General features: G+C 48.0%; 1 protein-coding gene across 2 annotated transcripts; it reads right to left on the reverse strand.

Annotated features, from left to right (window-relative positions):
- Positions 1 to 948: 948 nt before the first annotated feature.
- sv2 (synaptic vesicle glycoprotein 2) lies at positions 949 to 12,706 on the reverse strand. 2 transcript variants are annotated; one of them, XM_026311968.2, is made up of 13 exons: positions 12,569 to 12,706; positions 12,201 to 12,299; positions 11,709 to 11,870; positions 10,995 to 11,157; positions 10,566 to 10,687; positions 4,554 to 4,717; positions 4,387 to 4,467; positions 4,071 to 4,169; positions 3,272 to 3,360; positions 2,988 to 3,115; positions 2,662 to 2,757; positions 2,292 to 2,451; positions 949 to 1,650 (listed from the first exon to the last, which is right to left on the reverse strand). In XM_026311968.2, the coding sequence occupies exons 1-13, from the start codon at positions 12,663 to 12,665 to the stop codon at positions 1,467 to 1,469; spliced, it is 1,644 nt and encodes a 547-aa protein (XP_026167753.1). In that variant the 5' UTR covers positions 12,666 to 12,706; the 3' UTR covers positions 949 to 1,466. The 2 variants fall into 2 exon arrangements, with proteins under 2 accessions (XP_026167753.1, XP_026167754.1); XM_026311969.2 differs by lacking the exon at positions 4,071 to 4,169.
- Positions 12,707 to 12,906: the final 200 nt, after the last annotated feature.

Raw genomic sequence — 12,906 nt, forward strand, 5'->3', positions numbered from 1 at the left:
ACTGGACTATAACACTGTCTAATTACTGAATACTGAACATAGAGCTCAACAGTCCAGCAGTTTGAGTTATGACAAAAAAAGGACACTGTAAACAACATGACAGAGTTAAAGCATAATGAGAACAGCTTACCTACTGCCTGATGGTGCTTAAGAACAATATATTCTTAAGCACTATTAATGCATCTGACTAAAATATGCAGAACAACTTGTCTTCATATGTCCTCATTTTTAACAATAGTGAAAGGAAACTCTACTCAACTTCAGAGGTAAATATTGTACAATTTAGTTTGTCAGATTAAATTAATCATTCAAAACATCTGTAACCTTGTTATCTGTTCTCTAAATTTTCTAACGTTTCTTCTTAAAAAGTTGTTACTGGGTCAAATTACGTCAAATTATTTCTGATTAAGCAAAAATCTGAGACACTAGCAAGCTAGTGGTCGTTCTTGTAAACACATGAGAACTCACTGTGTTATCATCAGGTCTGTGCATATTTTTGAATGGAGTAAACAGCAAAAGCCAGTTGTGGAAAGATTTGCGGACTTGGGACTGGCATTGAGAAACATTACGAACAAGTCAGCGCATATGTGCAAGGCTTGTTTAAATCTTATTGGACGACTGGAGCGTAAAGCCCGTCCCATTGCAGATGAATGGCTATGATTGGCCTGGCTTTTTTGAGGACGGAGGAAAAGACTCCCTAAGGTGGGTTAACCAAACCCACATTCTTTCACTAAGAAAGTGAGTGAAAATGTGTCACAGAGCACATTGTACTGCAGATCGATACTTGCTCACCTTTGTTCGAGTGTGTGTTTCAATGTTGCACTTTTCTTCAGCAAAAGAATATGGTAAATACAGTAAAACCGGAGCCATATGAGGGTGCAGACACTATGACAGTGAGCAGAGAGTCAGAGCTGAAATAAACAAAATTAGTGTTTATTTAAAACTGGTCAAAATAATTAGAAACCTATTTAAAACAGGCGCCTTTGGAGAATCACATATACCGACTATACATGAGCTGTTCTGCTTCTTTTACAACAATTAGCTGAAATTAGCCATCTTTGGTTTTCCACTGGAATTATAAACTGCTGTGGTCCAGTGTGTGCAGGAAAATAACGAACTATTCGGTAAAGTAGTACAAAAAAAAAAAAAAAAAAAAAAAAAAATCACAAATCTATTGTATGCATAGATGTAGAAGTACATTTGCAAATATTTGAATCCTTGCAAGCTAAAAAGCAGCTACAGCTACTGTAGGAACGCTGCATTTCTTTTTCTTCTTATTCACTTTCTTGAATAAAGATTCTTCTTTGAGGGTGAAGAGTCTGAGTTCTCTGACAACTTGTCTTTCTGTTGCCATTTGAAAAGAGGCACCAGCAAGATGCACAGAGAGATGTGAGAAGGCTCAAACAGAAGATACATGATCAGAAAACTTCAAAATGAAAAAAAAAAGTGAGGTAGACTGTGAGCGATCAGGATAGCTCAGTCTGCTTGGTTTGGGGAAGCAGGAGAGCCACCAGTCCCCCAGTGAGCAGCAGAGCAGAGACCAGCAGCACCGGTATAGAACAGTTTGTGTCCACCAGTTTCCCAAAGACTACATTACCCATGATCGCTGCCACTCGACCTACTCCTGTGAAGAAACCAAGAGCAGAGGACCTGCAAGAAGGAAAGAGAAAGCAGATATGAACATGTGAGTATCTGTGTTTTAATGCAGAATTTTACATCCTACCACAACTGTAAAGACAACTGTTGATTTATTTTGCAAAATTTTGAAAGGTAACATAAAATAAATCCTTATATTGTGTGACTGTACTGAAACTTTAACATTTTCAGTGCTGTAAAAAATGAAGTTTAATTTATTTGTCTACGCTTAAAAAAGAAAAAAAGCAATGTTCAGGAAGCAACATATTAGGTCAAAGGCCTACGTTTTTAAAAGTGGTGGTAGAACTAATTACAAGTACTAAAAATTATGGTCACAATACTTCAGTCAGCAACAGACGTTCCAAACATTTTAGGCTTGTGACCCTTAAACATAGGTTATGGCTCAAAATATGAAATGCAAGATATTTAACCAAATACTTATTTCTCCTGTTCAGACTGTTTTCAGAGGTCTGAAGACGTGATTATTATTGAATATTATTCATTTTCCTATGAGGAAAAAGCCAAACAAAATAGTGAGATGAAAAAATGTTTCCTTCCTTTTATTCCTTTAATCATCTTGCAACCCCTCACATTTATCATGAGGCCACATGGCAAAAAAAAAGAGAAAAACTAGATCCAACAGTAAGCTGAGGTACCGTAGCTGGGTCGGGTAGAGTTCTGTTCCCACCACATCCAGAGCGTTCCAGGCGATCACAGACACGCCGCTGAAGACACAGGAGAGGACCAGACTCTGAGCTTTGGTCTGGACTGCATAAATGAGGAAGACACTCAGACTGGACACCAGCAGACTGCAGGCTGGAGACCACAGCAAATAGATGAAGAAAATAAAGATCAGACAAGTTGAGAGATTCAAAGTGCAAAAGTAAGTGGTCGGTTGTGTATGTGGACAGAAAGGCTGTATCTGAGCTTGAAGACAGAGGGTGTAACACTTCACTTCAGACTACATCACAAAAAAACCTCTTATATCAATAAATCAGTGCAGGCTTTAATGGGCCACAGACTCACACAGCAGGGCCTTTCCACCTGTACTGTCCATCATCAGGATGGTGAAGATGTTCCCAGGCAGGTTTGATGCAGCGATGACGAAGCCCTCCATATACACTGATGAAAAACAGATACAGTAACACATCTGGGTCATGGGGGGCTGAAGTGTAACCTACTAATGCCTTTTGTTCTGTGAGCTATGTACAATATATCAGTACTAACTATGGGAAAAACATAGAAAACCTCAATTTAAGCCCAAGTAAAGCTCTGCATTCACTGACTAGAAGAAAAAAAAAAGTGAACACCAACAAAACCAGTGTAACTCCTTTGTGATTGCAGAAACACACCTGCTGTCTTGACTGGGTAGCAGCTTTGGTTGAGAAGTGGAGATGGGAGGGACACGTTGGCACATGGTGAACCGCCTTCCTCAACTCTTGCAAACAGCTCTGGGAACCACATCCATAGCCCGTAGTAACTATATACACACAGATTTATCAGATTAGCAGTGTTGAAACACGGGGTAAATACAAACCCTGAGCTCGTCTGTCTGACACTATTCCAACAACAGAACTGCAGTTTCACCACAGACGCTCCTCAGTTTGCATTTAGATGGACAGATTGGATTTCTCACCCAAAGGAGATGCAGTAGAAGACGATGAGCAGAGCAATGCTCCTGGATTTGAGTGGACCATTAAACATCTGTGTAATGGGCATCAAGCCCTGTAAGTTAAACCAGAGAAACAATTTTAAATGACACTGAGAAATGAAAAAGACGTAATTATTCACCACTGAACAATGTACAATTTATTATAAATAGAATAACCAACATTTAGTGTGTTATAATAAAACCCCAGAGGCTGCAGCAGCCCCAACTTCTCTATGTGGCAATTAGTTTGTGGTACTCAGATGAAATGCAATATTCTAATGTTCGGGAGCATGTACCATTAAATACAAGCTGAATTTGACAAGCGCCTTAAGGTGGATGGTGCATATTTATCTTGAGGTCTTGACTTATATGTCAAAATCTAGACAGAACACATTTTAATACAGCACATACTTTCATTGATAGATTTGAGTTTAATTACAGTTTTACAATTCAGTTCTGATTTATTATGGCTCCATTTTAAGGTAGAGGACTGTGCAAAATCTAGTTTTATGATTTTAATTACAGTATGTCAACCTTGTACCAGGCAGTTTTACAGCAAAGAGGCTCCAGTGAGGAGGAGGAGGAACAGAGGATTAGCGTTTTTAATTTGGGCCCCCACAGCATAAGAATCTGGCCAAGCTAACATATACAAACAAAACACATCTCCAGCTACAGTAATATGGGAGAAAAGTGCACTTTTCCACTCTTCTGCAGCTGTCATCCAGACAACACAAATCATCCTCCTGGATGTCCAGTCATGACTTCATTTGGGTTGTAGGATTACCTGTTTTAAAATACTACAAAGCTTTTCTCTGAATGATCCCCAGATCCTGGTCTCCTCCCAGTTCTGTCTCTGCTTGGACCTCGTACACACACCAAATTCCTGCAGAAGAGTCCAAGATGACACTCATTACACTTACTTAATCATTCATTACAGTATTTCACCTCTGATCTCTCTTTTTTTACACTATTTGACTACATTTACACACCATTTATGTCTGTATGTGTTTCGAGAGCCCAGTTAAGAGAAACACAAAGTTTGCGGACAAATAAATGATTATAAATCATTGAGGCATACTGTAGCAGTATTTATTTCTTACTGGGAAAGCCTTTCTTTTTCCTTTAATGTTCAGCTCAAACATCAACCTGAAGACAGAGATCGCCTCTTTCTCCTGACCAGCCTGGCAAAGACAGGGTAAACATGTCAAAGACAGCTCAGGAGACAAAGCATGGTGGGAAGACAAGCATTTCTCTGGCTTCTGAATACCTCCATGAGGAACTTGGGACTTTCAGGCATGAACAGTTTGAAGAGGAGGGCTGAGGTCAGGCTGGGAACGGAGCAGAGCACCACAAACAGTCTCCAGCTCTGGAAGTCCAGTGTTCCCAGAGAAAAATGTGCCCAGGTTCTTGGAATCACGAGCCAGGCAAGACCTACAGAGAAAAACACACACAGACACAGTCACAGGCTGGTACATATTTCCCATTTCAGACTTCAGTACTGTTTCTAAAGAAATTAATACTTTCACCCTAAGGTTTACTAGCCTAAATCTCTGTTAGAATGATAGAAGTGCTTAAGCAGGATAAATGAAACAAAACTATTCTGAGAAAATACAGTGTCTGGCTGAGATCAATGGAGGAAATTCAGCTCTCTGTTGAATGGATGTCATGAGGCGGCAGGGACCTGCCGCCTTCTCCTTTGTCCCTCCCTCATCTCTCTCTCTCCTCCCTGCTCTACTGCTATCCCTCTACTCCCAGGTAATTGGTCCCAGGTGCGGGAGGCCGAGCAGCACGATTATCAATCAGTCCACTCTGCCATAAAAGCCCTGATCCTCTTCGGTCTCATCGCCAGTTCGTCCGTCTACCTCCCCTGGTAGTCACGTACAGTCCGGCTTCTTAAACCGCTGACTAACCTGATCCTAACTTACCTTTTCTTGTCCTCAGGCTGCCAGCTTTTGTCCCGTCACCTACCCGGCCACTTCCTCGCCCTGCGATCCTGCCGGCTCGCCATCTCAGTTCCCCGACCCAGAGTCTCTCTCCGCCGCAGAAACCAACGCCTGAACCGGTCCCCTGTCTTCCCTTCGGAAGCTCGATAACCAACGGCTCAATAAAGACCTTACCGGGTGGTTACCTGCAATTGGGTCCTTGGTTCCTTTTTTACCAAACCTGACAGAACGAACTGGCCAGTATGGACCCAGCGGATACCGCGCCAGGTGCCCTTCCCTCGGCCACGGATTTGCAGCTGGCCCTTCACAGTCAGGGCCGTCTGCTGGGGGAACACGACCGGATGCTGCGGGCCCTCATGGACACCAACCACCAACTCCTGCAGCAGGTCGCGCAGCTGACGGACCAGATGCGCATTCGCTCCGCTCAATTGACCCCTCCAAATCTCCAGCCGGAACTCCGCTCTCCAGCACCCCCCCCCCGGAGCCAGCGCCTCGCCTCCTCCTGAGTGTCTCCGGGACACGCCGGTCCCGGACCCCTCCCCCTATTCCGGGGAGCCAGATAAGTGCCGGTCTTTCATATTCCAATGCACGAACGTGTTTAAGGCTCGCCCCTCTAGTTTTTCCACCGACTTATCTAAGTTACTTTTTTTTTCTGGATTATTAAGGGACGAGGCCTTGACTTGGGCGGAGGCAGAGTTCACTGCCCGTCCCATAGAAACACAGACTTTTGAACATTTTTTATCTTCTTTTCGACACACTTTTAATTATGCCGATCATGTCGGTATCACAGCCCAAAGGTTGCTTGCTCTCCGTCAGGGAGACCGACGGGTAGTAGAGTATGCAATCGAGTTTAACACTCTGGCTACAGCTATTAACTGGGGGGACAAAGAACTAAGAGGAATATTTATGCGAGGGCTAAGTAGTGAAATAAAGGACCTGCTGGTGGGACGAAGCGAGGAAACCTCGCTCAATGCTCTTGTCTCTCTCACAGTCTCCCTCGACAACCAGCTACGGGAACGGCGAAGTGAGAGGGAGGCGGAATTGGCAACTAGACGGGGACGCACGGACGTGCCCACAGTCACCACAGTTACCATGCCCGCCCTGAACCGCAGTCTCCTGGAGCATGAGGAGCCTATGCAACTGGGTCGCGCCAGGCTTACCCCCGCCGAACGCCAGCGGCGCCTCCGTCAGGGGAGCTGCCTATACTGCGGAGCTAAGGGACATCTCATCGCCGCCTGTCCCAGCCGCCCGGACCGCCCAAAAGAGTAGGCTCGCCAGTAAAGGTGGGGGTACTGGCGAGCCCCTTTCGGAAACCCGGCCAGAACACTCGCTGGTTTTTACCAGCTATTATTTCTATTGGTACCCAATCACACTCTCTCTCGGCCCTGATTGACTCCGGGGCCGATGATAATTTCCTAGACTCGAACCTAGCCCAGCAGCTCGGGGTGACTCCGCAGCCCCTCGCGGATTCACTCCGGGTCGAGGCGCTGGATGGGCGACTTCTAGCCCACATAACCCACTCCACCGCGCCTCTCTCCTTACTCCTCTCGGGTAATCACCGAGAGGAGATTCAATTTAAGTTAATCTCCTCCCCAATTTCCCCACTAGTCCTCGGTCGCCCATGGCTAACTCTACACAACCCCCACATCGATTGGCAGCAACATAAAGTGACGGGGTGGAGCACACTTTGCCACGCCACTTGCCTGCGTTCCGCTCAGCCCCCAGCTAAGTCGAGTAAGCCTACTTCCGAGCCTTCCCCGGACCTCGCCGGTGTCCCTGAGCTGTATCACGACCTCGCAGAGGTTTTTAGTAAAGACCGGGCCGTTTCTCTTCCTCCCCATCGCCCATATGATTGCGCCATCGACTTCCTCCCGGGGTCATCATTGCCTTCTAGCCGGCTCTATAGCCTGTCTCGCCCCGAGAGGGAGTCGATGGAGAGCTACATTAAGGAGTCCCTAGCGTCCGGTCTTATTCGGCCGTCCTCCTCCCCACTCGGATCAGGGTTCTTCTTCGTAGGGAAGGGGGATGGGTCTCTCCGCCCGTGCATTGACTTCCGTAAGGTAAATGACATTACGGTAAAAAATCGTTACCCGTTACCACTGCTTACCTCTGCCTTTGAGATCCTGCAGGGGGCGGTGGTCTTTACCAAATTAGACCTGCGGAGTGCCTACCACCTGATCCGGGTGCGGGAGGGGGACGAATGGAAGACGGCTTTTAAAACACCCCTTGGGCATTTCGAGTATCTCGTCATGCCCTTTGGGTTGACTAATGCCCCAGCCGTTTTTCAGGCCTTCATTAACGACGTGCTCAGGGACTTCTTGAACCGTTTTGTTTTCGTGTACTTAGATGATATCTTAATTTTTTCCCGGTCCCAAGCAGAGCACCAGCACCACGTACGCGAGGTCCTCCTGCGCCTCCTCGAGAACCGCCTATTCGTTAAGGCTGAGAAATGCAGCTTCCACTGTTCGGAGGTTGCATTCCTCGGCTATATCATCGAAGCGGGTAAGCTCCGTCCAGACCCCAAAAAGATCAAGGCGGTGGTGGACTGGCCGCGACCCGGAAGCCGGCGAGAATTACAACGGTTCCTTGGCTTTGCCAATTTTTATCGCCGGTTCATCAGAAACTATAGCACCCTGGCACAGCCCCTGACTCTCCTCACTTCCACCAAGACACCCTTCCGTTGGAATCCCCAGGCCGAAACGGCATTTCAGTCCCTGAAGTGTCGCTTCACGACCGCCCCTATTCTAATCCAACCTAATCCCCAACGTCAGTTCATCGTTGAGGTGGACGCCTCCGATGTGGGCGTCGGGGCGGTTCTTTCACAGCGGTCCGAGGAAGACCAAAAACTGCACCCCTGCGCCTTCTTTTCTAAACGCTTGTCCCCTGCTGAGCAAAATTACGACGTGGGGGACCGAGAGCTGCTGGCAATAAAGCTAGCTTTAGAAGAGTGGAGACACTGGTTAGAGGGAGCAGAGCAGCCGTTTTTAGTCTGGACCGATCATAAGAACCTGGAATATCTACGGTCGGCCAAGAGACTTAATTCCCGTCAGGCTCGGTGGACCCTGCTTTTTAGCCGTTTTAACTTCACTGTCACCTTTCGTCCAGGTTCCCGCAATCAGAAGCCGGACGCCCTCTCACGGCAGTTTTCCCAGCTCCCCAGGGAGGCTCCTGCCGAAACGATTCTGCCAGCCCAGAGGGTTATCGGCGCCCTCACCTGGGACATCGAGACCCAGGTTAAGGAGGCACAAGGCCAGGAACCGGACCCGGGAGGGGGTCCCCCGAACTGTTTGTTTGTCCCCTCAGCTGTACGTCCCCAGGTACTGCAATGGGCCCACGCCTCCCGGGTCGCCTGCCATCCGGGGGTCACTCGGACCCGCAATCTCCTGCGGCGGCGTTTCTGGTGGCCCGCTATGGACTCCGACATCCGGGAGTTTGTGGCGGCCTGTTGCATCTGCGCCCGAGGAAAGACCTCCCATCTAAGAACTGCCGGACTGCTGTTGCCACTGCCTATCCCGTCCCGGCCCTGGTCCCACATCGCTGTGGATTTCGTCACGGGGCTCCCCCCTTCGGAAGGTAACACAGTAATCTTTACTATCACTGACCGCTTCTCCAAGGCTGTGCATTTTGTCCCTCTCCCCAAACTGCCCACAGCTCTAGAGACTGCCCGGCTCCTGACTGAGCACGTCTTCCGCCTGCACGGAATCCCCCAGGACATCGTTTCCGACCGAGGTCCCCAATTCACCTCCCGGGTCTGGACTGCCTTTTGTAAGGCCCTGGGAGCATCCGTTAGCCTGTCCTCAGGATTCCATCCTCAAACCAACGGCCAGTGCGAACGAGTGAACCAAGAGCTGGAGGCAGCCCTGCGCTGCCTGACAGCAGAAGACCCCGCCTCCTGGTCATCATCACTACCCTGGGTCGAGTACGCACACAACTCACTGTGGTCGTCGGCCCTCGGGATGACCCCCTTCGAGGCCTCCCTGGGTTATCTGCCGCCCCTTTTTCCTTCCCAGGAGGCAGAACTGTCGGTGCCGTCAGTCACACACCATCTTCGGCGCTGTAAGCGCGCCTGGACCCGGACCCAGGCAGCGCTACGGCGTTCCTCGGCACAAAACAAACGGCAGGCGGACCGACGTAGAGCCTCCGCCCCGGCATATCAAGTCGGGCAGTCAGTGTGGTTGGCCACCAAGAATATCCCGCTACGCTCGGATGCCAAGAAGCTGTCCCCACGGTTCATCGGCCCGTTCCGGATTGCCCGTCTGGTCAACCCCGTCGCGGTCCGGCTGGCCCTACCTTCCACAATGAAGATACACCCTGTCTTCCATGTTTCCCAGCTAAAACCTGTCTCCTCCAGCGCCCTCCAGACTCCGGCCACCGCTCCTCCGCCCCCCCGCCTCATCGACGATGCCCCTGCCTACACTGTTCGTCGGCTGTTGGACGTTCGTCGCCGGGGTCGGGGACTCCAGTACCTGGTGGACTGGGAGGGATACGGTCCGGAGGAACGTTCCTGGGTGGCTCGTTCCGCCATCCTGGATCCAGACCTGGTGCGGGCATTCCACCGTCGCCATCCAGGCAAGCCTCGGGGACGCCAGGTGGCGCCCCGTGGGGGGGGGGTCCTGTCATGAGGCGGCAGGGACCTGCCGCCTTCTCCTTTGTCCCTCCCTCATCTCTCTCTCTCCTCCCTGCTCTACTGCTATCCCTCTACTCCCAGGTAATTGGTCCCAGGTGCGGGAGGCCGAGCAGCACGATTATCAATCAGTCCACTCTGCCATAAAAGCCCTGATCCTCTTCGGTCTCATCGCCAGTTCGTCCGTCTACCTCCCCTGGTAGTCACGTACAGTCCGGCTTCTTAAACCGCTGACTAACCTGATCCTAACTTACCTTTTCTTGTCCTCAGGCTGCCAGCTTTTGTCCCGTCACCTACCCGGCCACTTCCTCGCCCTGCGATCCTGCCGGCTCGCCATCTCAGTTCCCCGACCCAGAGTCTCTCTCCGCCGCAGAAACCAACGCCTGAACCGGTCCCCTGTCTTCCCTTCGGAAGCTCGATAACCAACGGCTCAATAAAGACCTTACCGGGTGGTTACCTGCAATTGGGTCCTTGGTTCCTTTTTTACCAAACCTGACAATGGATTGCCGTCCCAACACAGAACCATGCTTTGGTGAGCTGCTGAGATCGTATGACTGTCTACAGATGCAAATTTCCCCTCATCCAACATTCAAGGACAGGATACCTTGGATAGACTTCATGTTTGCTTTCAACAAGCTAATGTTCCACATAATGCAGACTAAAATTTAGCAAGTGACTTGAAATATTTTTGGGAATTTATGTTTGTTTCCACCTGCAGCCACAATGTTTCCTGCCATCCAGAAAGTAGCCAGAGCGCTGATCATTGCACCTCTCCTCAATCGGGGCATAAACTCTGAGAAGTATGAGAAGATAACAGGGATCGATCCGCCAACTCTAGAACAGGGAAATAAAATCTAGTCAGTTTTCTCAAAAGTCTTTTACTCTGAAGGTGTATTTAGGTATTTAAAAACAACTACACGTGTTGATTAGATCTGTGCACCCCAAGGATTTTACCAGGTCCAAGCTGCTAATTTGCTTATTTTTGGATGTTTATTCAGCAGCAATTTTGATAATCAATGTGGGATGAAAGACACCTTTTGTTGAAGGATGGTCTCTTTAACTGTTGACACACTGAAGGAAGCCTGTTTTGTCAGTTAACTGTAAATACAGAAATGTAAAATAATGCAAATTATGTCCTCACCCGATGCCACTGATGACCCTGAGCAGAAGGAAGAGCCAGAACCACGGAGCTGTGCTCGCCAAACATCCAAACACCCCGTTTACTGTCAGTGACATGACCAAGACCCTGCGACGGCCTTTCTGGTCAGCCAAGTATCCCCACATGTAGCCACCCACCATCATGCCTGGAAAACAAGCAGCTAGAAGATTAGATTCACAAAGACCAGTGTTACATTTAGGGATTTGTGTTTTTATTTAACTCTGCCTACATATAAAAATGAAGAGTGGTCGAACTTAGTTTGCTTGGTTTTCATGACACGTTTAATATTTTAAAAATTCTACGTTGTATTTTGGTTGCTAATTTAGTTTCAGTCCTAATTCTATTATATTTTACATGTTTAAACAAATTCTAAGGGCAACAGAGATAGGAAGCATTCTGTGTGCGCCCTTAACATTAAAGTTAATTAGAACAGCTTAACAAAAATCACCAGCAATGATCTGTTTCTGTTTTTATCTTTGTGTTCTAGCTCTCCTCTGCCCTGCCCCTTAACGTTCTGTATTAGCAGGTTTGTCATACATTTGTAATGACACTGAAACCAGTCTGTTTATGTTCATTGTGACTAAATCAACATGTTATGGCTGTTATGGTGTCGCTCTGTGTTTGTGTTATCGTCTTCGCAGGTGAACGGTTCCTGTTCAGATGAGATAACTGTCTTAAAAAGTGACCGTGATTCACCGAGGAAAATGCTGGCAGTCAGCAGGCCCATGTCTGAAGAGCTCAGCAGCAGATCGCAGCGTGCTGTTGGCAGGAGAAAAGACACGCAGAGGATCTCCACCGCATCGCTGGCATTGGCCCAACCACACACCACCAACAGCAGCCAGTGGAACAATCCAAAACCTGAGCACAAAAGCAGAACAACGAGTGAATGAACAAAGAGAAGTTTGAGGACGTTTTTAGGTCTTTGTAGGTCTGATTTGGACAAAACCAACAGTAATGTGGTCCAACCCATCATTAACAGACACCACAGTATAAAAGCAGCACCATTAAACTTCACTTTCTGCAGCACAGTATGTCAGGATGTGTCAGATATAACATGGCAGATTTCTTCTACTTGCCCTTTGTACCTACATCACTTCTGTAGTTGGAATATATGAGACAAAATACTGTGTCTTTAGTTTGCAGATGATCAGCTAATCCTTGAGTTTTACACATCAACCTGTATAGTACCTGCTTCTTCTACTGCTTCCTCATATGTTAATCTTCTGTGTGCACTCCCTCCAGCTCCATGTGCGATGTTTCTTGTGTCCCTCTCAAATATAATTTCACCTAAAAAGCAGCAAAACACAAGCAAACGGGTCAGAGTGATGGTGGTGAGAGACAAGAGTCAGGATTAAAACCTCTGCACAGTATTTCATTATATTACACATATATACATGACAATTTATCAGCCAGGGACCATTTTCTGCTGAATCTGTACTTTGGACAGTTTCTGTAGATTTTCTCTTTTCTCTATTTGTACTTTTACTGCAGTAGGACTATAAAATGTAGTTAAATGTGTTTTCTGTTGTGCTGCACTGATGAATACTTCTCTTTACCTTCATCTGAGTCCGGCTCGGTTTGGTCCAGGTGATCTCTGGGGGTCAGAAGCGGCTGTCGCGACTCTACGTCCCCGTTTTTAATAAGTCGCGACATCCCTCACAGCCCCGGTGTCTCTGCCAGGGGGGCTCCGAGCTGTGCAGACTATCCAGTTTGACCCGCACCCCGGTCCCGGTCCATGTGTTGCAGCTTCAGGCTCTGGTCTGTCCTATGACCGCCCGGCTGGCTAACCCTGGTGCTAAGCTGACAAGAAGGAGGAGGATCAGGAAGTACAGAGTCTGCACCTCCCTGGCCTCCAGTTAGCAGCTGGTTTGGTTGAGTCCAGCAGCCTTGAGGT

This window comes from Mastacembelus armatus, chromosome 6, assembly GCF_900324485.2.
Source record: "Mastacembelus armatus chromosome 6, fMasArm1.2, whole genome shotgun sequence".
Taxonomy (NCBI): Eukaryota; Metazoa; Chordata; class Actinopteri; order Synbranchiformes; family Mastacembelidae; genus Mastacembelus; species Mastacembelus armatus.